The sequence below is a fragment of the Embiotoca jacksoni genome, unplaced genomic scaffold, assembly GCF_022577435.1.
Source record: "Embiotoca jacksoni isolate LCO1_2020_lvr unplaced genomic scaffold, fEmbJac1.0.p SCAF_24, whole genome shotgun sequence".
NCBI classification, from domain to species: domain Eukaryota; kingdom Metazoa; phylum Chordata; class Actinopteri; family Embiotocidae; genus Embiotoca; species Embiotoca jacksoni.
The window spans coordinates 775,914-799,387 of NW_027185375.1; the positions used below are offsets into that span (position 1 = coordinate 775,914).

At 43.3% G+C, this 23,474-nt stretch overlaps 4 protein-coding genes and 1 pseudogene across 4 annotated transcripts; all 5 read left to right on the forward strand.

The window, feature by feature from the left end:
• The first annotated feature begins 711 nt into the window (after positions 1-711).
• Positions 712-5,838, forward strand: LOC138203857 (E3 ubiquitin-protein ligase TRIM39-like). The gene is made up of 8 exons (XM_069158861.1): positions 712-874; positions 1,877-2,112; positions 2,239-2,571; positions 2,705-2,800; positions 3,579-3,812; positions 3,987-4,131; positions 4,267-4,293; positions 4,406-5,838. The coding sequence occupies exons 1-8, from the start codon at positions 721-723 to the stop codon at positions 4,963-4,965; spliced, it is 1,785 nt and encodes a 594-aa protein (XP_069014962.1). The 5' UTR covers positions 712-720; the 3' UTR covers positions 4,966-5,838.
• Positions 5,839-6,220: 382 nt separating this feature from the next.
• Positions 6,221-8,221, forward strand: LOC138203795 (E3 ubiquitin-protein ligase TRIM47-like). Its single transcript, XM_069158791.1, has 3 exons — positions 6,221-6,300; positions 6,827-7,145; positions 7,901-8,221. The coding sequence occupies exons 1-3, from the start codon at positions 6,221-6,223 to the stop codon at positions 8,159-8,161; spliced, it is 660 nt and encodes a 219-aa protein (XP_069014892.1). The 3' UTR covers positions 8,162-8,221.
• Positions 8,222-8,945: 724 nt separating this feature from the next.
• LOC138203859 (E3 ubiquitin-protein ligase TRIM39-like) lies at positions 8,946-14,064 on the forward strand. The gene is made up of 7 exons (XM_069158863.1): positions 8,946-9,108; positions 10,110-10,786; positions 10,920-11,015; positions 11,807-12,040; positions 12,213-12,357; positions 12,493-12,519; positions 12,614-14,064. Exons 1-7 carry the CDS (start codon positions 8,955-8,957, stop codon positions 13,171-13,173), a joined length of 1,893 nt encoding a protein of 630 aa, XP_069014964.1. The 5' UTR covers positions 8,946-8,954; the 3' UTR covers positions 13,174-14,064.
• Positions 14,065-15,323: 1,259 nt separating this feature from the next.
• Positions 15,324-20,405, forward strand: LOC138203860 (E3 ubiquitin-protein ligase TRIM39-like; annotated as a pseudogene).
• Positions 20,406-20,783: 378 nt separating this feature from the next.
• LOC138203796 (E3 ubiquitin-protein ligase TRIM47-like) lies at positions 20,784-22,802 on the forward strand. Its single transcript, XM_069158792.1, has 3 exons — positions 20,784-20,863; positions 21,422-21,731; positions 22,487-22,802. Exons 1-3 carry the CDS (start codon positions 20,784-20,786, stop codon positions 22,745-22,747), a joined length of 651 nt encoding a protein of 216 aa, XP_069014893.1. The 3' UTR covers positions 22,748-22,802.
• The last annotated feature ends 672 nt before the right edge of the window (positions 22,803-23,474 follow it).

The window sequence follows — 23,474 nt, forward strand, 5'->3', positions numbered from 1 at the left end:
TCCCCTCGGGGATTAATAAAGTAACTACCTAACCTAACCTAACCTAAATTCACATCTACAGTAGTTAGATTGTGTCTTGTGGCTGTAAAGGAGGAGTTTGACACTGTGAAAATCACATATTCACACTCTGGTGGATAGTTAAATAAGAAGAACCATTTCACTCCCACATTTTTCGTCATGAAGATAATGGCCAAAACTAACAGCGTTACGTCGGCAGTTGGCTCTCCTGTGAGCATTTGTAAACCGTTTTTAAGAGTTAAATAAGCATTTTTGGTATTTCACGTTTCAAAGTTCACTGCAGATTCTTGAAGCTTGTTTGGGAACCATGCGAGCCTGTAGTTCACAGTCTGTCTGCCTTTAATTTCACATTCGATAGTATTCCCCGCTGAACTGTAACTACTTCAATTTCTTTTGTCGAAATGAATCTGAAACAAAAGACAATTTATGCTGATTTAAAGAAAAAGCGAATGAAGATCCAGTAAATGAAAAAAAATGAAGTGAACTTGGCTGCATGAATGTAACTTATACCTGAATGGATGATGTAATAAAGGGAAGTAATTAGTCATTAACAAAGACTGAAAAACTAAGATATCGTGCCTTTGCCAGGAAAGATAATATCATTAAATTCACGTTTTGACTTGCTTGTTGGGAGTTCTGCCTCTGGCTCGTTCACAAATGATGAAACTTGCAGTTTGGGTTTACGTTCAGTTTTGCAGGGAAATGGGCATTTGCATTGAGCAACGATTCTTTAGGAAACGAAACTCAACACTGATGGAAAGTTCCCAAAGGAATGAGACACGCCCAAGACGTGGCTGTGAAGATAAGAGAGGAGAAACCACGCCCTGGGAGTCAGCAGCATCTCCACAGCTGAAAGGTAACGTATCAAAAGGTGTTCACCTCTGCTTCTTTTCTTCAACAAGACTTTATGGTTCCTTCCTTTTTTTTTCAAATGACTTCACAGTGTGAGATGCTTTTTAAACCGTGTGGATCTTGCGTGGTGTGTTTGTTCAATGCTTTTGTAACTTTCGGGTCTGGTGATTTAGCACGCACGCACCAGGTTGATTTACTCAGCGGGTGTGGGATCACTAATACCTCGGAGCTACGACGGTGCGACGCGTGTGCTAGTATTCAACGGTCTGGAGAAACTTTATACTGTAGTTAATTGCACATTTGTGCATCTAAAATGATATATTGGGAATTGTTTCTCACTCAGAAGGAGTTCTGAAATCCAAATTTCTCAAGAACTGTTAATTTGAATTTAAATTTCTGGAATTAAATGACCTTTTCTGTAACTATGTTTTGTATGACCTGTAAATTATTGTAGTTAGTATTTTTTTAAAGAGGGATTTGTTCGTAGATCATTAATGGCCTAATTTATACAATAACTTTATTTTTTATAAAATATTTGGGCTGTTGTCAATATTTACTGATTTTGTTTTAATGATGAAAAGAGAAATCTATGTCGACAAAATGACAGAAGGATTTTGAACCTGGCTCCATCCAAGGTTTTACATTTATGTTGTGGAAATGTATGCAAATTGACACTTAATTACATAAAGTCTCATTTGCATATGCAGACATGCAAATTCAAAAAATAATTATATTAATTTTGATAAATAACTGGGGAAGTTTCATGGCGATATCTTTTTTCTTTTTTTTTTACCGGTAGTGTTTGGCTTCAAAAAGATATTTCTAAAATGTCATCATTCTGACTTCCCTGACTCCATCACCCTTTTTCTCTTCTCTCTTAAATTTGCAAGCTGCCGCTTTATTTCCTCAAACATTTGAATAAAAAGCAAACAAAAACAAAACACGCGCCAACACTTCACTGTCATATCTGTAATTGGTGAATATTTCCGTTGCTGTCTTTGAGCAGACATGGCCTCCACTTCTGCACCCACCGCCGAGCGCCGCTCGCTAGAGGACAACCTGATCTGCTCCATCTGCGAGAAAGCCTTCGAGTATCCCGTCACCACGCTCTGCGACCACTCCTTCTGCGACAAATGTCTCCGCCGCGCCGTCCGGTACAACGAAAGCGTGTGCCCGCTGTGCAAGACGCACGTGAGCAAAATCCCCGACGTGAACGTCGTCCTCCGAGAGATCGCTCAGTGGGTGAAGACGAGGGACAAGGACGAGAACGAGGACGAGGATGAGGACGAGAACGACAACGAGGATGAGAACGAGGACGAGGACGAGGACGAGAACGACAACGAGAACGAGGACGAGAACGAGGACGAGGATGAGAACGAGGACGAGGACGAGTTCGGTGGCGGCGCTGGCGCGGTGGCGTGCGACGTCTGCGCGCCGCCGAAGCGACGGGCGAAGAAGTCCTGCCTCTTGTGTCTCAACTCGTTCTGCGCGACCCACCTGGAGAACCATTACACGGCCGAAAGGCTGAAGGGCCACAAGTTGGTGGAGCCCGTGGAGGATCTGGACGCGAGGGCCTGTCTGGAGCACGGACTCCCCTTAAAGCTGTACAACAGGAGGCGGCAGATCTGCATCTGCGTTCACTGCATGGAAGATGGTCTGGCGGACGTCGTCTCCACTGAATGCGAATGGGACGCGAAGAAGGTAAGAGTGACGCGTGGAACGCCCTCGCGTGTTTTAATTCTCGACGGCAGTTCATATTGACGTCACGTCATCCGACACAAACGATGCAAATGTAAAGAGTTTTGCGTAATAATTTGCATTTTGTCTGCTACAGGCTGAACTTGACGAGATCAAGGCCAAGTTTCAGCAGAAAATTCACGGGAGAAAAATAAAGCTGGATAAGATCGACGCAGATCTCAAGAGCATCAAGGTAAGCTGACGCGAAGTCAGGACGGATCCGGGATTTGAAAAGTCAACCGGACCGGTCCGTCGAAGTTAAAAACGCATATATATATATATATATATTTGTATATATATTTATATATATGCGTTTAATCGTTTTTTTTGACAGAAGTAGCATCGAGCTGCACGGCATCGAGAATCTGGTCAGCTTTCAGAACAAAACACCCGTTTGTCTGTTATTATGACAAGGTCGTTAGTTCCTGGTCTTTCAAGTACTAACAAACACTGCATGTAAAACAGTTATGAAATTAATACGAGAATAAATGTATGTTTTACCACTTAAAACATGGCCAACTATGTAAACGTTATCTGTGGGTAGGTAAGAACAAGAATACACACAAAACTGAGAAAAACTAGACCTCGTTTAACCTCTAGAGGTGCAGAATCAAGGGAAAATAATCAAATCAGGAAGTCAACAAAATTGGGCAGACAAATCGCCGACAAAGAACAAAACGGCAACGCACACGTGACGTGTCCGACCCGTGGTGCTGTCAGGAGAATTGGAACTTTGAGGGCCAAACACCAAACCTGACCCAGAAATACAGTCAAGATTCGTTCGCACCAAATCACTGCAGTTCAATACGAAGCTAACGTTTCAGATTTATCACATTTAATTGTTGATTTCAAGTTCAGAAATCAACTCTCAGGGCCAGATGCAGGACAGTAAAGAATAAAAAGAAAAGGAAATGTCGAATAGACAATGAATGCACTGATTTTCTATTTTTTTGGGGGGGGTGCATTTTAAGGACAAGCTGGAGGATGAGTTGGGCAAAATCGAGGCTGTGTTCATCGCCATGTTCACCATCCTGATGGAAGCGGAGGCGAGAATGCTTCAGCCGATAAAAGAAAGGAGGCAGGTCGTGGAAAAAGAAGCGGAGGACCTCAGCAACGAGCTGAGAGCAGAGATCGAAGAGCTCCAAATGAACATCTCCAAGATGGACGATACATCTGCGCTGGAGGATCACATCTTGTTCCTGCAGGTGAGAGGGAAGCTTTGAACGTCTCGGGAACGGACAACTGTCGAGACGAGATGTTTGACGGCTGAAGGGAAAGTGTGCACGGCCAGGAGCTGCATGACAATAAAATGAATTCTTCATCATCAAAAAAAAAAAAAAAAAAGGCCTCATTTCTGGATCATCTCTTCTTTTTCTCAGAGCTACCCGACTCCTCCAGACCCGAACAAAATGACAGACAAGGAGGTCAAGTTCAACACCTCGCTGTCTTTGGGCACTTTTAGGACAACCATGGCGACAATGATGGAAAAATTTCAACAGAAACTGGAGACGCTAACCTCCATTGGTAAGAGACTTGACTTAACGACGGTAAACGCTGCTGTGACGACTACATTTCTCCACTGTGGGATTAATAAAGTCTAAATGCTGAAAGGCAAAATGTTGATTTTAATTGATCCAAAATTCTTCCCTCACTCCACAGAAGTTGAGAGAGTCCCAGAGTTTACAGGTATGCGATATGTGTATTTTAATTCCTCCTGACAAGATCTTTAAAAGAAAAAAAAAAAGACTGTTTATATAATCCAATTAACAATCCGTTAACAATTAACTCCAATTAACAGTGGACGTGAAGCTGGATCCGACCACCGCGCACCGCCGCCTCATGTTTTCTGAGGACGGGAAGGAGGTGATAGACGGAGGGAAGGACCAGGGAGTCGACGACACTCCCGGGAGGTTCGAGCTGTTCGGCGGCGTGTTGGCGCGCGACAGCTTGACCTCCGGGAGGTCGTACTGGGAGGTGGAGGTGCGAAACAAGAGCGGCTGGGATCTGGGCGTGGCGAGCGGCAAAGCCAACCGCAAGGGGAAACTCACGCTGAAGCCGGACAACGGTTTCTGGGTGACGGCGCATTACGAAGGCAAGAAGTTCGCGGCCCTGACGGCGCCGCCGCGTCGCCTCTTCCCGCCAGAGAAACCCGAGAAGGTCGGCGTGTTCGTGGACTACGAGGAAGGCCTCGTCTCCTTCTACGACATAGCGGCCCAGTCCCACATCTTCTCGTTCACCGAGTGCTCGTTCCAAGACGAGCTGTACCCATACTTCAGTCCACACGTGAAGAAAGATTATGACAACACCAAACCTCTGATTATTTCTCCTTCGAAAGGAACCGGAAATCACACGGGATGATTCCTGAAAGGAAAACGTCTGTTTTGTTACGGGATTTTAGTAGTGTTTGTGATTAGACCCGTTACAAGTCTTACATAATCACCTTGATTGTAATCATTTCTTTTTCAATTGTTTGAGGTTTGACTGACGCTCTTTTAAGTGACATCATTTCATTGCATTTATACTCCTTATTTCTTCCATAGTTTAATAAACATGTGAGCCTAGAATTTAGTGCAACACACCAGAAAAGAGGACTCGGCACTGGCTTTATAGGAAAGCCAGATTTACACAGACACAACGATGATAAAACAACAACCACTGTCATTTACTACTATTATTATTATTGTTATCATTATTATCATTATCATTTACTTTATTTACTCACAAAGCAGCTGATGTAAACACAAACACGACTCCGGCTCTTCTAAGGAGCCAGATTTACAAAATAACTTCATGATGAGATCATCAAAATATGAAATATTTATAGACAAAGCAACAACGTGAGATCACCAAATAAACAGGCCATAAATAATAGGTTGATGAGCACTACATCTCACTGTACAGTTGCTTCCTATGCATATTTTACTTATTTATTTTTCAACTCTGTTTGCTGTATTTTTTATTTATTTTTTTGCCTTTAACCCTTAGACACATTGCTGTCTTTTTTGGGGGGCACTGCGGGTCATGTTATTTAGCCTCTTCCCAGCAGGTCCTCATTGACACCAGCAAGTTTCAAATGATAGAAGTATCTTCAGTCTAGTTTTAAAGCCAAGTGGCTACAGCTACTGAAAGACGGCAATGTGGGCGGGTCTCTGAGGGTTACTGTGGTTTTTACACCCAATATAAAACACCTGGAGTTACAGTTGTGTAATTGATATCTCTACTGTGAATAAACTTGACTTACCTCATTACCAATCTCTTTGAGCTCTTCTTTGCTGCTGTTAGCCGCAAGCTTATTCTCCTTAGCTGCTTTACCGGCAAACAGTGCGCGAGTCACTTGTGTTGTTGTTGTTGTTGTTGTTGCACGTGCTGCTGTCGGTTCTTGCTCTTTTTTCGTGGCTTTATAAAATAAAGCCCAAAAGCCGCTTTTCCGTTGCACATTGTTGTTGTTGGCTGTTTTATTTTATTTTTTTGGGGGGGGGTCACGTCCGGTCCCGTCCCGTGAGACCTTTCACCTGCCAGTTTGACCTCACGCGTCATTTCCGGTCGGACTGAAAACGTGAAAGACGGCGAGACCATAAATTGCCAGTTAGTATTTAACTTGGTGGAAAGCGGGATGTACGGATTCCCGGTGGTGTACCAACTCCTTCAGGGGTATCTACCTTCACCTGGAGGCATGCCGCTCCTTTGTCACCGGTACAACCCATGTGCTGGCGGCATTTGCCACATTAAAGTGGTAGACTGTATTATAGACATCTAATGCCACGCCACGTTAGACTGGCCACGCCCCCTGATGCATATGCAAATTTAGCGCAAGTTGCCTAGGGTAACGCCAGGTACTGCTGTAAATGTGTTCTTTTCTGTCATCATCTTGGGGCCTATGGGCCCAATGTCCACCCTAAACCATCACCATTATTTAGATAATTATCAGAAAAGGCATTAATATCAGTAAACATGGTAAATTTTCTTTTCTCAATACATTATCTTCGGATTGTGTAGCCTCTCAGCCATCTCTGGAAAAGAAAAAAAAACTTCAGGCAACAGGATGTAGGTTAGCAAATATGTTTTAATATATAATATTTATATTCATTTTAGCACAATGACAAAATGGCATAATTTCAGTTCAGTCTCATTTAAATCATGACAAAAAGCCACACCTTGATATTTGTTAGAATACCTTATTTCATATTTTGTTGCAGTCATTGCAAAGTAAATCCTGAAGTACGCCCGCGCCTTTAAAAGCCGGAGAGGTTCCCTGCGATTTCTGCCCCGCAGAGCGCCCGGCGGTCAAGTCGTGCCTGGCGTGCCTGGCGTCGTACTGCGCCGCTCACCTGGAGACTCACTACCAGAGGGAGGATCTCGGGCGCCACCTGCTGATCAGCGTGGTGAAGAACCTGGAGGGCTCGGTGTGTAAACTGCACTGGAGGCGGCTGGAGAAGTTCTGCAGGAGTGACCGGACGTGCATTTGCGCCATGTGTGCCCAGACGGAGCACAGGGGCCACCACTTGGTCTCCGTCAGCAGGGAGGCGGCGAAGATGAAGGTGGAGTATAATAAAAGCGCAATGCAGTCGCGTAAACACTTGTGAAACGGGAATACTGATTTTTACAGACAAAAGATTTTAGTGCGACTACGCAACTTTCAAAATAACAGTTGAATTCACAAGCAAATAATAATAATAATAAAAAAAAAAAAAACACATTCAAGTTATTAAACAGGGATTTTAAGCATAGCCTGGAATGACCGCTATCTTATAATGGCTGGTGTTGACAAACTTTAAGTTTTATTCTGCAGAGAGTTTGCAGTCTTCTGTGCTTGAGGTAAATACAAAACTGTTGTTAAATAAAATTGCCATTTAGGATAAGTCCATTACTGTCTCTATTTGCAAATGATGTTTGACAAAAAGTTACTTTTGTTTGTCATAGGGACGGGACATGATTTTCAAATATTGAAATATTCGAATAGCCGTTATGATATGAAGAAAATCGATTAGTACGTGCGACTGTCGTTCTTCCTTATTTCCGCTGTTTTTACCGGCGCCCGGTTCTAAAACCGCAGACTTGACACGAAGGTTTCAAAAATGTTCCGATTATACGAAGTACCACCGTTAATCAAACAATGATCCCGATTGCAAAACAAACCAAACAAAAGTGGAAAGTTAATGAGAGCGAAACCTTCATGCAACACTCGGAGAACAACCGTCTAACCACCGGTTTCTTTTTACGTCACTTCCAACGTGTCTGTAGTTCGTCACGAGCCGACTCGGCGGTACTGACGTTGATGTCTTCAACCACACAGGTTAGCCTGAAACGGAGAAAGACGAAACTCCAGCAAGAGATTCAAGAGAGACGGAGTCAAGCGGAGAAAATCAAACTGTCCGCGGAGCTCGGCGGAGAAAATCCAAAAGAGACGCAGAGTAAAGAGCTCGTCGAACAGCTGGAAGAAGAAATCGATGAGCTGCAGAGGAGAAGCACCGAGCTGGAGCAGCTCTCGCAGGCCGAAAACAACATCCATTTCTTACGGGTATTATATCAGGCAGATCGCCGATCAAATCGTTGAACTCATTATTTCCCTTTCAAAAGAGCTTTTGGGACATTAAACACGGCACAACAACCACTGACCTCGACTCTCTCGTCTCTGCAGAGATTTCTACACGCGTCTTAACAACTGAAAAATGACGAGTCGACAGGAGCGCTGGAATGAAGCTTATTTTTTTTCTTTTTTTCTTTTTGCAGTGTTCTTCTCTAAAATGATGAAGAAATTCACATCTACAGATAAGAAGAACCATTTCACTCCCACATTTTTCGTCATGAAGATAATGGCCAAAACTAACAGCGTTACGTCGGCAGTTGGCTCTCCTGTGAGCATTTGTAAACCGTTTTTAAGAGTTAAATAAGCATTTTTGGTATTTCACGTTTCAAAGTTCACTGCAGATTCTTGAAGCTTGTTTGGGAACCATGCGAGCCTGTAGTTCACAGTCTGTCTGCCTTTAATTTCACATTCGATAGTATTCCCCGCTGAACTGTAACTACTTCAATTTCTTTTGTCGAAATGAATCTGAAACAAAAGACAATTTATGCTGATTTAAAGAAAAAGCGAATGAAGATCCAGTAAATGAAAAAAAATGAAGTGAACTTGGCTGCATGAATGTAACTTATACCTGAATGGATGATGTAATAAAGGGAAGTAATTAGTCATTAACAAAGACTGAAAAACTAAGATATCGTGCCTTTGCCAGGAAAGAAAATATCATTAAATTCACGTTTTGACTTGCTTGTTGGGAGTTCTGCCTCTGGCTCGTTCACAAATGATGAAACTTGCAGTTTGGGTTTACGTTCAGTTTTGCAGGGAAATGGGCATTTGCATTGAGCAACGATTCTTTAGGAAACGAAACTCAACACTGATGGAAAGTTCCCAAAGGAATGAGACACGCCCAAGACGTGGCTGTGAAGATAAGAGAGGAGAAACCACGCCCTGGGAGTCAGCAGCATCTCCACAGCTGAAAGGTAACGTATCAAAAGGTGTTCACCTCTGCTTCTTTTCTTCAACAAGACTTTATGGTTCCTTCCTTTTTTTTTCAAATGACTTCACAGTGTGAGATGCTTTTTAAACCGTGTGGATCTTGCGTGGTGTGTTTGTTCAATGCTTTTGTAACTTTCGGGTATGGTGATTCAGCACGCACGCACCAGGTTGATTTACTCAGCGGGTGTGGGATCACTAATACCTCGGAGCTACGACGGTGCGACGCGTGTGCTAGTATTCAACGGTCTGGAGAAACTTTATACTGTAGTTAATTGCACATTTGTGCATCTAAAATGATATATTGGGAATTGTTTCTCACTCGGAAGCAGTTCTGAAATCCAAATTTCTCAAGAACTGTTAATTTGAATTTAAATTTCTGGAATTAAATGACCTTTTCTGTAACTATGTTTTGTATGACCTGTAAATTATTGTAGTTAGTATTTTTTTAAAGAGGGATTTGTTCGTAGATCATTAATGGCCTAATTTATACAATAACTTTATTTTTTATAAAATATTTGGGCTGTTGTCAATATTTACTGATTTTTTTTTAATGATGAAAAGAGAAATCTATGTCGACAAAATGACAGAAGGATTTTGAACCTGGCTCCATCCAAGGTTTTACATTTATGTTGTGGAAATGTATGCAAATTGACACTTAATTACATAAAGTCTCATTTGCATATGCAGACATGCAAATTCAAAAAATAATTATATTAATTTTGATAAATAACAGGGGAAGTTTCATGGCGATATCTTTTTTCTTTTTTTTTTACCGGTAGTGTTCGGCTTCAAAAAGATATTTCTAAAATGTCATCATTCTGACTTCCCTGACTCCATCACCCTTTTTCTCTTCTCTCTTAAATTTGCAAGCTGCCGCTTTATTTCCTCAAACATTTGAATAAAAAGCTAACAAAAACAAAAACACGCCAACACTTCACTGTCATATCTGTAATTGGTGAATCTTTCCGTTGCTGTCTTTGAGCAGACATGGCCTCCACTTCTGCACCCACCGCCGAGCGCCGCTCTCTGGAGGACAACCTGACCTGCTCCATCTGTGAGAAAGCCTTCGAGTATCCCGTCACCACGCTCTGCGGCCACTCCTTCTGCGACAAATGTCTCCGCCGCGCCGTCCGGTACAACGAAAGCGTGTGCCCGCTGTGCAAGACGCACGTGAGCAAAATCCCCGACGTGAACGTCGTCCTCCGAGAGATCGCTCAGTGGGTGAAGATGAGGGACGAGGATGAGAACGAGGACGAGGATGAGAACGAGAACGAGGATGAGAACGAGGACGAGGATGAGGACGAGAACGACAACGAGAACGAGGATGAGAACGAGAATGAGGACGAGGACGAGTTCGGTGGCGGCGCTGTCGCGGTGGCGTGCGACGTCTGCGCGTCGCCGAAGCAGCGGGCGAAGAAGTCCTGCCTCTTGTGTCTCAACTCGTTCTGCGCGACCCACCTGGAGAACCATTACACGGCCAAAAGGCTGAAGGGCCACAAGTTGGTGGAGCCTGTGGAGGATCTGGACGTGAGGGCCTGTCTGGAGCACGGACGCCCCTTTGAGCTGTACAACAGGAGGCGGCAGATCTGCATCTGCGTTCACTGCATGGAGGATGGTCTGGCGGACGTCGTCTCCACCGAATGCGAATGGTCCGCGAAGAAGGTAAGAGTGACGCGTGGAACGCCATCGCGTGTTTTAATTCTCGACGGCAGTTCATATTGACGTCACGTCATCCGACACAAACGATGCAAATGTGAAGAGTTTTGCGTAATAATTTGCATTTTGTCTGCGACAGGCTGAACTTGACGAGATCAAGGCCGAGTTTCAGCAGAAAATTCACAGGAGAGAAATTAAGTTGAATGAGATCGACGCAGATCTCAAGAGCATCAAGGTAAGCTGACGCGAAGTCAGGACGGATCCGGGATTTGAAAAGTCAACCGGAACGGTCCGTCGAAGTTAAAAAAAAAAATAGATAAATAAAAAAAAAATATATATATATATATATTTATATATATGCGTTTAATCGTTTTTTTGACAGAAGTAGCATCGACCTGCACGGCATCGAGAATCTGGTCAGCTTTCAGAACAAAACACCCGTTTGTCTATTATTATGACAAGGTCGTTAGTTCCTGGTCTTTCAAGTACTAACAAACACTGCATGTAAAACAGTTATGAAATTAATACGAGAATAAATGTATGTTTTACCACTTAAAACATGGCCAACTATGTCAACGTTATCTGTGGGTAGGAAAGAACAAGAATACACACAAAACTGAGAAAAACTAGACCTCGTTTAACCTCTAGAGGTGCAGAATCAAGGGAAAATAATCAAATCAGGAAGTCAACAAAATTGGGCAGACAAATCGCCGACAAAGAACAAAACGGCAACGCACACGTGACGTGTCCGACCCGTGGTGCTGTCAGGAGAATTGGAACTTTGAGGGCCAAACACCAAACCTGACCCAGAAATACAGTCAAGATTCGTTCGCACCAAATCACTGCAGTTCAATACGAAGCTAACGTTTCAGATTTATCACATTTAATTGTTGATTTCAAGTTCAGAAATCAACTCTCAGTGCCAGATGCAGGACAGTAAAGAATAAAAAGAAAAGGAAATGTCAAATAGACAATGAATGCACTGATTTTTTTTAATTTTTTTGGGGGGGGGGGGTGCATTTTAAGGACAAGCTGAAGGATGAGTTGGGCAGTATCGAGGCTGTGTTCACCGCCATGTTCGCCATTCTGAAGGAAGCGAAGGCGAGAATGCTTCAGCCGATAAAAGAAAGGAGGCAGGTCGTGGAAAAAGAAGCGGAGGACCTCAGCAAAGAGCTGAGAGCAGAGATCGAAGAGCTCCAGATGAACATCTCCAAGATGGACGATACATCTGCGCTGGAGGATCACATCTTGTTCCTGCAGGTGAGAGGGAAGCTTTGAACGTCTTGGGAACGGACAACTGTCGAGACGAGATGTTTGACGGCTGAAGGGAAAGTGTGCACGGCCAGGAGCTGCATGACAATAAAATGACTTTTTTCAACAACAACAAAAAAAAAAAAGGCCTCATTTCTGGATCATCTCTTCTTTTTCTCAGAGCTACCCGACTCCTCCAGACCCGAACAAAATGACAGACAAGGAGGTCAAGTTCAACACCTCGCTGTCCTTGGGCACCCTGAGGAAAACCATGGCAACAATGATGGAAAAAATTCAACAGGAACTGGAGACGCTAACCTCCATTGGTAAGAGACTTGACTTAACGACGGTAAACGCTGCTGTGACGACTACATTTCTCCACTGTGGGATTAATAAAGTCTAAATGCTGAAAGGCAAAATGTTGATTTTAATTGATCCAAAATTCTTCCCTCACTCCACAGAACTTGAGAGAGTCCCAGAGTTTACAGGTATGCGATATGTGTATTATAATTCCTCCTGACAAGATCTTTAAAAGAAAAAAAAAAAGACTGTTTATATAATCCAATTAACTCCAATTAACAGTGGACGTGAAGCTGGATCCGACCACCGCGCACCGCCGCATCATATTTTCTGACGACGGGAAGGAGGTGATAGACGGAGGGAAGGACCAGGGAGTCGACGACACTCCCGGGAGGTTCGAGCTGTTCGGCGGCGTGGTGGCGCGCGACAGCTTGACCTCCGGGAGGTCGTACTGGGAGGTGGAGGTGCGAAACAAGAGCACCTGGATTCTGGGCGTGGTGAGCGGCAAAGCCAACCGCAAGGGGAAACTCACGCTGAAGCCGGACAACGGTTTCTGGGTGACGGCGCATTACGAAGGCAACAAGTTCGCGGCCCTGACTGCGCCGCCGCGTCGCCTCTTCCCGCCAGAGAAACCCGAGAAGGTCGGCGTGTTCGTGGACTACGAGGAAGGCCTCGTCTCCTTCTACGACATAGCGGCTCAGTCCCACATCTTCTCGTTCACCGAGTGCTCGTTCCAAGACGAGCTGTACCCATACTTCAGTCCACACGTGAAGAAAGATTATGACAACACCAAACCTCTGATTATTTCTCCTTCGAAAGGAACCGGGAATCACACGGGATGATTCCTGAAAGGAAAACGTCTGTTTTGTTACGGGATTTTAGTAGTGTTTGTGATTAGACCCGTTACAAGTCTTACATAATCACCTTGATTGTAATCATTTCTTTTTCAATTGTTTGAGGTTTGACTGACGCTCTTTGAAGTGACATCATTTCATTGCATTTATACACCTTATTTCTTCCATAGTTTAATAAACATGTGAGCCTAGAATTTAGTGCAACACACCAGAAAAGAGGACTCGGCACTGGCTTTATAGGAAAGCCAGATTTACACAGACACAACGATGATAAAACAACAACCACTGTCATTTTCTACTATTATTATTATTGTTATTATTATTATCATTATCATTTACTTTATTTACTCACAAAGCAGCTGATGTAAACACAAACACGACTCCGGCTCTTCTAAGGAGCCAGATTTACAAAATAACTTCATGATGAGATCATCAAAATATGAAATATTTATAGACAAAGCAACAACGTGAGATCACCAAATAAACAGGCCATAAACAATACGTTGATGAGCACTACATCTCACTGTACAGTTGCTTCCTATGCATATTTTACTTATTTATTTTTCAACTCTGTTTGCTGTATTTTTTATTTATTTTTTTGCCTTTAACCCTGAGACACACAACTCAGACACATTGCTGTCTTTTTTGGGGGGCACTGCGGGTCATGTTATTTAGCCTCTTCCCAGCAGGTCCTCATTGACACCAGCAAGTTTCAAATGATAGAAGTATCTTCAGTCTAGTTTTAAAGCTAAGTGGCTACAGCTGCTGAAAGACGGCAATGTGGGCGGGTCTCTGAGGGTTACTGTGGTTTTTACACCCAATATAAAACACCTGGAGTTACAGTTGTGTAATTGATATCTCTACTGTGAATAAACTTGACTTACTTCATTATCAATCTGTTTGACCTCTTCTTTGCTGCTGTTAGCCGCAAGCTTATTCTCCTAAGCTGCTTGACCGGCAAACAGTGCGCAAGTTACCTGTGTTGTTGTTGTTGTTGTTGTTGCACGTGCTGCTGTCAATTCTTGCTCTTTTTTCGTGGCTTCATAAAATAAAGCCCAAAAGCCGCTTTTCCGTTGCACATTGTTGTTGTTGGCTGTTTTATTTTATTTTTTTGGGGGGGGGGTCACGTCCGGTCCCGTCCCGTGAGACCTTTCACCTGCCAGTTTGACCTCACGCGTCATTTCCGGTCGGACTGAAAACGTGAAAGACTGCGAGACCATAAATTGCCAGTTAGTATTTAACTTGGTGGAAAGCGGGATGTACAGATTCCCGGTGGTGTACCAACTCCTTCAGGGGTATCTACCTTCACCTGGAGGCATGTCGCTCCTTTGTCACCGGTACAACCCATGTGCTGGCGGCATTTGCCACATTAAAGTGGTAGACTGTATTATAGACATCTAATGCCACGCCACGTTAGACTGGCCACGCCCCCTGATGCATATGCAAATTTAGCACAAGTTGCCTAGGGTAACGCCAGGTACTGCTGTAAATGTGTTCTTTTCTGTCATCATCTTGGGGCCTATGGGCCCAATGTCCACCCTAAACCATCACCATTATTTAGATAATTATCAGAAAAGGCATTAATATCAGTAAATCAAATGCAATTTAATTTTTTTTAAAAACAACAACTTTACATGGTAAATTTTCTTTTCTCAATACATTATCTTCGGATTGTGTAGCCTCTCAGCCATCTCTGGAAAAGAAAAATAAACTTCAGGCAGCAGGATGTAGGTTAGCAAATGTATTTTAATATATAATATTTATATTCATTTTAGCACAATGACAAAATGGCATAATTTCAGTTCAGTCTCATTTAAATCATGACAAAAAGCCACACCTTGATATTTGTTAGAATACCTTATTTCATATTTTGTTGCAGTCATTGCAAAGTAAATCCTGAAGTACGCCCGCGCCTTTAAAAGCCGGAGAGGTTCCCTGCGATTTCTGCCCCGCAGAGCGCCCGGCGGTCAAGTCGTGCCTGGCGTCGTACTGCGCCGCTCACCTGGAGACTCACTACCAGAGGGAGGATCTCGGGCGCCACCTGCTGATCAGCGTGGTGAAGAACCTGGAGGGCTCGGTGTGTAAACTGCACTGGAGGCGGCTGGAGAAGTTCTGCAGGAGTGACCGGACGTGCATTTGCGCCATGTGTGCCCAAATGGAATTCGCATTGAGCAAAGATTCTTTCGGAAACGAAACTCAACACTGATGGAAAGTTCCCAAAGTAATGAGACATGCCAAAGACGTGGCTGTGAAGATAAGAGCGGAGAAACCACGCTCTGGGAGTCAGCAGCATCTCCACAGCTGAAAGGTAACGTATCAAAAGGTGCTCACCTCTGCTTCTTTTCTTCAACATGACTTTATGGTTCCTTCCTTTTTTTTTTTAAATGACTTCAGTGTGAGATGCTTTTTAAACCGTGTGGATCTTGCGTGGTGTGTTTGTTCAACGCTTTTGTAACTTTCGGGTATGATGATTTAGCACGCACGCACCAGGTTGATTTAATCAGCAGGTGTGGGATCACTAATACCTCGGAGCTACGACGGTGCGACGCGTGTGCTTGTATTCAACGGTCTGGAGAAACTTTATACTGTAGTTAATTGCACATTTGTGCATCTAAAATGATATATTGGGAATTGTTTCTCACTCGGAAGGAGTTCTGAAATCCAAAATTCTCAAGAACTGTTAAATTGAATTTAAATTTCTGGAATTAAATGACCTTTTCTGTAACTATGTTTTGTATGACCTGTAAATTATTGTAGTTAGTATTTTTTTACAGAGGGATTTGTTCGTAGATCATTAATGGCCTAATTTATACAATAACTTTATTTTTTATAAAATATTTGGGCTGTTGACAGTATTTACTGATTTTTTTTTAATGATGAAAAGAGAAATCTATGTTGACAAAATGACAGAAGGATTTTGAACCTGGCTCCATCCAAGGTTTTACATTTATGTTGTGGAAATGTACGCAAATTGACACTTAATTACGTAAAGTCTCATTTGCATATGCAGACATGCAAATTCAAAAAATGATTATATTAATTTTGATAAATAACTGGGGAAGTTTCATGGCGATATCTTTTTTTTTTTTTTTTTTTTTTTTTTTTTTTTTTTTTTTTTACCGGTAGTGTTTGGCTTCAAAAAGATATTTCTAAAATGTCATCATTCTGACTTCCCTGACTCCATCACCCTTTTTTATCTTCTCTTAAATTTGCAAGCTGCCGCTTTATTTCCTCAAACATTTGAATAAAAAGCAAACAAAAACAAAAACACGCCAACACTTCACTGTCATATCTGTAATTGGTGAATCTTTCCGTTGCTGTCTTTGAGCAGACATGGCCTCCACTTCTGCACCCACCGCCGAGCGCCGCTCGCTGGAGGACAACCTGATCTGCTCCATCTGCGAGAAAGCCTTCGAGTATCCCGTCACCACGCTCTGCGGCCACTCCTTCTGCGACAAATTTCTCCACTGCACCGTCCGGTACAATGAAAGCGTGTGCCCGCTGTGCAAGACGCATGTGAGCAAAATCCCCGACGTGAACGTCGTCCTCCGAGAGATCGCTCAGCGGGTGAAGACGAGGGACGAGGACGAGAACGAGGACGAGGATGAGGACAAGAACGAGGACGAGGACGAGTTCGGTGGCGGTGCTGGCGAGGTGGCGTGCGACGTCTGCGCGCCGCCGAAGCGGCGGGCGAAGAAGTCCTGCCTCTTGTGTCTCAACTCGTTCTGCGCGACCCACCTGGAGAACCATTACACGGCCAAAAGGCTGAAGGGCCACAAGTTGGTGGAGCCCGTGGAGGATCTGGACGTGAGGGCCTGTCTGGAGCACGGACTCCCCTTAGAGCTGTACAACAGGAGGCGGCAGATCTGCATCTGCGTTCACTGCATGGAAGATGGTCTGGCGGACGTCGTCTCCACCGAATACGAATGGTACGCGAAGAAGGTAAGAGTGACGCGTGGAACGCCATCGCGTGTTTTAATTCTCGACGGCAGTTCATATTGACGTCACGTCATCCGACACAAACTATGCAAATGTGAAGAGTTTTGCGTAATAATTTGCATTTTGTCTGCTACAGGCTGAGCTTGACGAGATCAAGGCCAAGTTTCAGCAGAAAATTCACGGGAGAGAAATTAAGTTGGATGAGATCGACGCAGATCTCAAGAGCATCAAGGTAAGCTGACGCGAAGTCAGGACGGATCCGGGATTTGAAAAGTCAACCGGACCGGTCCGTCGAAGTTAAAAAAAAAAATAGATAAATAAAAAAAAAAAAAAATATATATATATATATTTATATATATGCGTTTAATCGGTTTTTTGACAGAAGTAGCATCGAGCTGCACGGCATCGAGAATCTGGTCAGCTTTCAGAACAAAACACCCGTTTGTCTGTTATTATGACAAGGTCGTTAGTTCCTGGTCTTTCAAGTACTAACAAACACTGCATGTAAAATAGTTATGAAATTAATACGAGAATAAATGTATGTTTTACCACTTAAAACATGGCCAACTATGTCAACGTTATCTGTGGGTAGGAAAGAACAAGAATACACACAAAACTGAGAAAAACTAGACCTCGTTTAACCTCTAGAGGTGCAGAATCAAGGGAAAATAATCAAATCAGGAAGTCAACAAAATTGGGCAGACAAATCGCCGACAAAGAACAAAACGGCAACGCACACGTGACGTGTCCGACCCGTGGTGCTGTCAGGAGAATTGGAACTTTGAGGGCCAAACACCAAACCTGACCCAGAAATACAGTCAAGATTCGTTCGCACCAAATCACTGCAGTTCAATACGAAGCTAACGTTTCAGATTTATCACATTTAATTGTTGATTTCAAGTTCAGAAATCAACTCTCAGTGCCAGATGCAGGACAGTAAAGAATAAAAAGAAAAGGAAATGTCGAATAGACAATGAATGCACTGATTTTTTATTTTTTTGGGGGGGGGGGGGGTGCATTTTAAGGACAAGCTGGAGGATGAGTTGGACAATATCGAGGCTGTGTTCACCGCCATGTTCGCCATCTTGAAGGAAGCGGAGGCGAGAATGCTTCAGCCGATAAAAGAAAGGAGGCAGGTTGTGGAAAAGAAGCGGAGGACCTCAGCAACGAGCTGAGAGCAGAGATCGAAGAGCTCCAGATGAACATCTCCAAGATGGACGATACATCTGCGCTGGAGGATCACATCTTGTTCCTGCAGGTGAGAGGGAAGCTTTGAACGTCTCGGGAACGGACAACTGTCGAGACGAGATGTTTGACGGCTGAAGGGAAAGTGTGCACGGCCAGGAGCTGAATGACAATAAAATGAATTCTTCATCATCAAAAAAAAAAAAAAAAGGCCTCATTTCTGGATCATCTCTTCTTTTTCTCAGAGCTACCCGACCCCTCCAGACCCGAACAAAATGACAGACAAGGAGGTCAGGTTCAACACCTCGCTGTCTTTGGGCACTTTTAGGACAACCATGGCGACAATGATGGAAAAATTTCAACAGAAACTGGAGACACTAACCTCCATTGGTAAGACTTGACTTAACGACGGTAAACGCTGCTGTGACGACTACATTTCTCCACTGTGGGATTAATAAAGTCTAAATGCTGAAAGGCAAAATGTTGATTTTAATTGATCCAAAATTCTTCCCTCACTCCACAGAACTTGAGAGAGTCCCAGAGTTTACAGGTATGCGATATGTGTATTATAATTCCTCCTGACAAGATCTTTAAAAGAAAAAAAAAAAGACTGTTTATATAATCCAATTAACTCCAATTAACAGTGGACGTGAAGCTGGATCCGACCACCGCGCACCGCCGCATCATATTTTCTGACGACGGGAAGGAGGTGATAGACGGAGGGAAGGACCAGGGAGTCGACGACACTCCCGGGAGGTTCGAGCTGTTCGGCGGCGTGGTGGCGCGCGACAGCTTGACCTCCGGGAGGTCGTACTGGGAGGTGGAGGTGCGAAACAAGAGCGCCTGGAATCTGGGCGTGGCGAGCGGCAAAGCCAACCCGCAAGGGGAAACTCACGCTGAAGCCGGACAACGGTTTCTGGGTGACGGCGCATTACGAAGGCAACAAGTTCGCGGCCCTGACTGCGCCACCGCGTCGCCTCTTCCCGCCAGAGAAACCCGAGAAGGTCGGCGTGTTCGTGGACTACGAGGAAGGCCTCGTCTCCTTCTACGACATAGCGGCTCAGTCCCACATCTTCTCGTTCACCGAGTGCTCGTTCCAAGACGAGCTGTACCCATACTTCAGTCCACACGTGAAGAAAGATTATGACAACACCAAACCTCTGATTATTTCTCCTTCGAAAGGAACCGGAAATCACACGGGATGATTCCTGAAAGGAAAACGTCTGTTTTGTTACGGGATTTTAGTAGTGTTTGTGATTAGACCCGTTAGAAGTCTTACATAATCACCTTGATTGTAATCATTTCTTTTTCAATTGTTTGAGGTTTGACTGACGCTCTTTGAAGTGACATCATTTCATTGCATTTATACACCTTATTTCTTCCATAGTTTAATAAACATGTGAGCCTAGAATTTAGTGCAACACACCAGAAAAGAGGACTCGGCACTGGCTTTATAGGAAAGCCAGATTTACACAGACACAACGATGATAAAACAACAACCACTGTCATTTACTACTATTATTATTATTGTTATTATTATTATCATTATCATTTACTTTATTTACTCACAAAGCAGCTGATGTAAACACAAACACGACTCCGGCTCTTCTAAGGAGCCAGATTTACAAAATAACTTCATGATGAGATCATCAAAATATGAAATATTTATAGACAAAGCAACAACGTGAGATCACCAAATAAACAGGCCATAAACAATACGTTGATGAGCACTACATCTCACTGTACAGTTGCTTCCTATGCATATTTTACTTATTTATTTTTCAACTCTGTTTGCTGTATTTTTTATTTATTTTTTTGCCTTTAACCCTGAGACACACAACTCAGACACATTGCTGTCTTTTTTGTGGGGCACTGCGGGTCATGTTATTTAGCCTCTTCCCAGCAGGTCCTCATTGACACCAGCAAGTTTCAAATGATAGAAGTATCTTCAGTCTAGTTTTAAAGCTAAGTGGCTACAGCTGCTGAAAGACGGCAATGTGGGCGGGTCTCTGAGGGTTACTGTGGTTTTTACACCCAATATAAAACACCTGGAGTTACAGTTGTGTAATTGATATCTCTACTGTGAATAAACTTGACTTACTTCATTATCAATCTGTTTGACCTTTTCTTTGCTGCTGTTAGCCGCAAGCTTATTCTCCTAAGCTGCTTGACCGGCAAACAGTGCGCAAGTTACCTGTGTTGTTGTTGTTGTTGTTGTTGCACGTGCTGCTGTCAGTTCTTGCTCTTTTTTCGTGGCTTCATAAAATAAAGCCCAAAAGCCGCTTTTCCGTTGCACATTGTTGTTGTTGGCTGTTTTATTTTATTTTTTTGGGGGGGGGTCACGTCCGGTCCCGTCCCGTGAGACCTTTCACCTGCCAGTTTGACCTTTACGCGTCATTTCCGATCGGACTGAAAACGTGAAAGACGGCGAGACCATAAATTGCCAGTTAGTATTTAACTTGGTGGAAAGCGGGATGTACGGATTCCCGGTGGTGTACCAACTCCTTCAGGGGTATCTACCTTCACCTGGAGGCATGCCGCTCCTTTGTCACCGGTACAACCCATGTGCTCGCGGCATTTGCCACATTAAAGTGGTATTATAGACGTCTAATGCTACGCCACGTTAGACTGGCCCCGCCCCCTGATGCATATGCAAATTTAGCACAAGTTGCCTAGGGTAACGCCAGGTACTGCTGTAAATGTGTTCTTTTCTGTCATCATCTTGGGGTCTATGGGCCCAATGTCCACCCTAAACCATCACCATTATTTAGATAATTATCAGAAAAGGCATTAATATCAGTAAATCAAATGCAATTTAATTTTTTTTTTTTAAAACAACTTTACATGGTAAATTTTCTTTTCTCAATACATTATCTTCGGATTGTGTAGCCTCTCAGCCATCTCTGGAAAAGAAAAAAAAACTTCAGGCAACAGGATGTAGGTTAGCAAATATGTTTTAATATATAATATTTATATTCATTTTAGCACAATGACAAAATGGCATAATTTCAGTTCAGTCTCATTTAAATCATGACAAAAAGCCACACCTTGATATTTGTTTGAATACCTTATTTCATATTTTGTTGCAGTCATTGCAAAGTAAATCCTGAAGTACGCCCGCGCCTTTAAAAGCCGGAGAGGTTCCCTGCGATTTCTGCCCCGCAGAGCGCCCGGCGGTAAAGTCGTGCCTGGCATCGTACTGCGCCGCTCACCTGGAGACTCACTACCAGAGGGAGGATCTCGGGCGCCACCTGCTGATCAGCGTGGTGAAGAACCTGGAGGGCTCGGTGTGTAAACTGCACTGGAGGCGGCTGGAGAAGTTCTGCAGGAGTGACCGGACGTGCATTTGCGCCATGTGTGCCCAGACGGAGCACAGGGGCCACCACTTGGTCTCCGTCAGCAGGGAGGCGGCGAAGATGAAGGTGGAGTATAATAAAAGCGCAATGCAGTCGCGTAAACACTTGTGAAACGGGAATACTGATTTTTACAGACAAAAGATTTTAGTGCGACTACGCAACTTTCAAAATAACAGTTGAATTCACAAGCAAATAATAATAATAATAAAAAAAAAAAAACCACATTCAAGTTATTAAACAGGGATTTTAAGCATAGCCTGGAATGACCGCTATCTTAAAATGGCTGGTGTTGACAAACTTTAAGTTTTATTCTGCAGAGAGTTTGCAGTCTTCTGTGCTTGAGCTAAATACAAAACTGCTGTTAAATAAAATTGCCATTTAGGATAAGTCCATAACTGTCTCTATTTGCAAATGATGTTTGACAAAAAGTTACTTTTGTTTGTCATAGGGACGGGACATGATTTTCAAATATTGAAATATTCGAATAGCCGTTATGATATGAAGAAAATCGATTAGTACGTGCGACTGTCGTTCTTCCTTATTTCCGCTGTTTTTACCGGCGCCCGGTTCTAAAACCGCAGACATGACATGAAGGTTTCAAAAATGTTCCGATTATACGAAGTACCACCGTTAATCAAACAATGATCCCGATTGCAAAACAAACCAAACAAAAGTGGAAAGTTAATGAGAGCGAAACCTTCATGCAACACTCGGAGAACAACCGTCTAACCACCGGTTTCTTTTTACGTCACTTCCAACGTGTCTGTAGTTCGTCACGAGCCGACTCGGCGGTACTGACGTTGATGTCTTCAACCACACAGGTTAGCCTGAAACGGAGAAAGACGAAACTCCAGCAAGAGATTCAAGAGAGACGGAGTGAAGCGGAGAAAATCAAACTGTCCGCGGAGCTCGGCGGAGAAAATCCAAAAGAGACGCAGAGTAAAGAGCTCGTCGAACAGCTGGAAGAAGAAATCGATGAGCTGCAGAGGAGAAGCGCCGAGCTGGAGCAGCTCTCGCAGGCCGAAGACAACATCCATTTCTTACGGGTATTATATCAGGCAGATCGCCGATCAAATCGTTGAACTCATTATTTCCCTTTCAAAAGAGCTTTTGGGACATTAAACACGGCACAACAACCACTGACCTCGACTCTCTTGTCTCTGCAGAGATTTCTACACGCGTCTTAACGACTGAAAAACTGACGAGTCGACAGGAGCGCTGGAACGAAGCTTCTTTTTTTTCTTTTTGCCATGTTCTTCTCTAAAATGATGAAGAAATTTCCCCTCGGGGATTAATAAAGTAACTACCTAACCTAACCTAACCTAAATTCACATCTACAGTAGTTAGATTGTGTCTTGTGGCTGTAAAGGAGGAGTTTGACACTGTGAAAATCACATATTCACACTCTGGTGGATAGTTAAATAAGAAGAACCATTTCACTCCCACATTTTTCGTCATGAAGATAATGGCCAAAACTAACAGCGTTACGTCGGCAGTTGGCTCTCCTGTGAGCATTTGTAAACCGTTTTTAAGAGTTAAATAAGCATTTTTGGTATTTCACGTTTCAAAGTTCACTGCAGATTCTTGAAGCTTGTTTGGGAACCATGCGAGCCTGTAGTTCACAGTCTGTCTGCCTTTAATTTCACATTCGATAGTATTCCCCGCTGAACTGTAACTACTTCAATTTCTTTTGTCGAAATGAATCTGAAACAAAAGACAATTTATGCTGATTTAAAGAAAAAGCGAATGAAGATCCAGTAAATGAAAAAAAATGAAGTGAACTTGGCTGCATGAATGTAACTTATACCT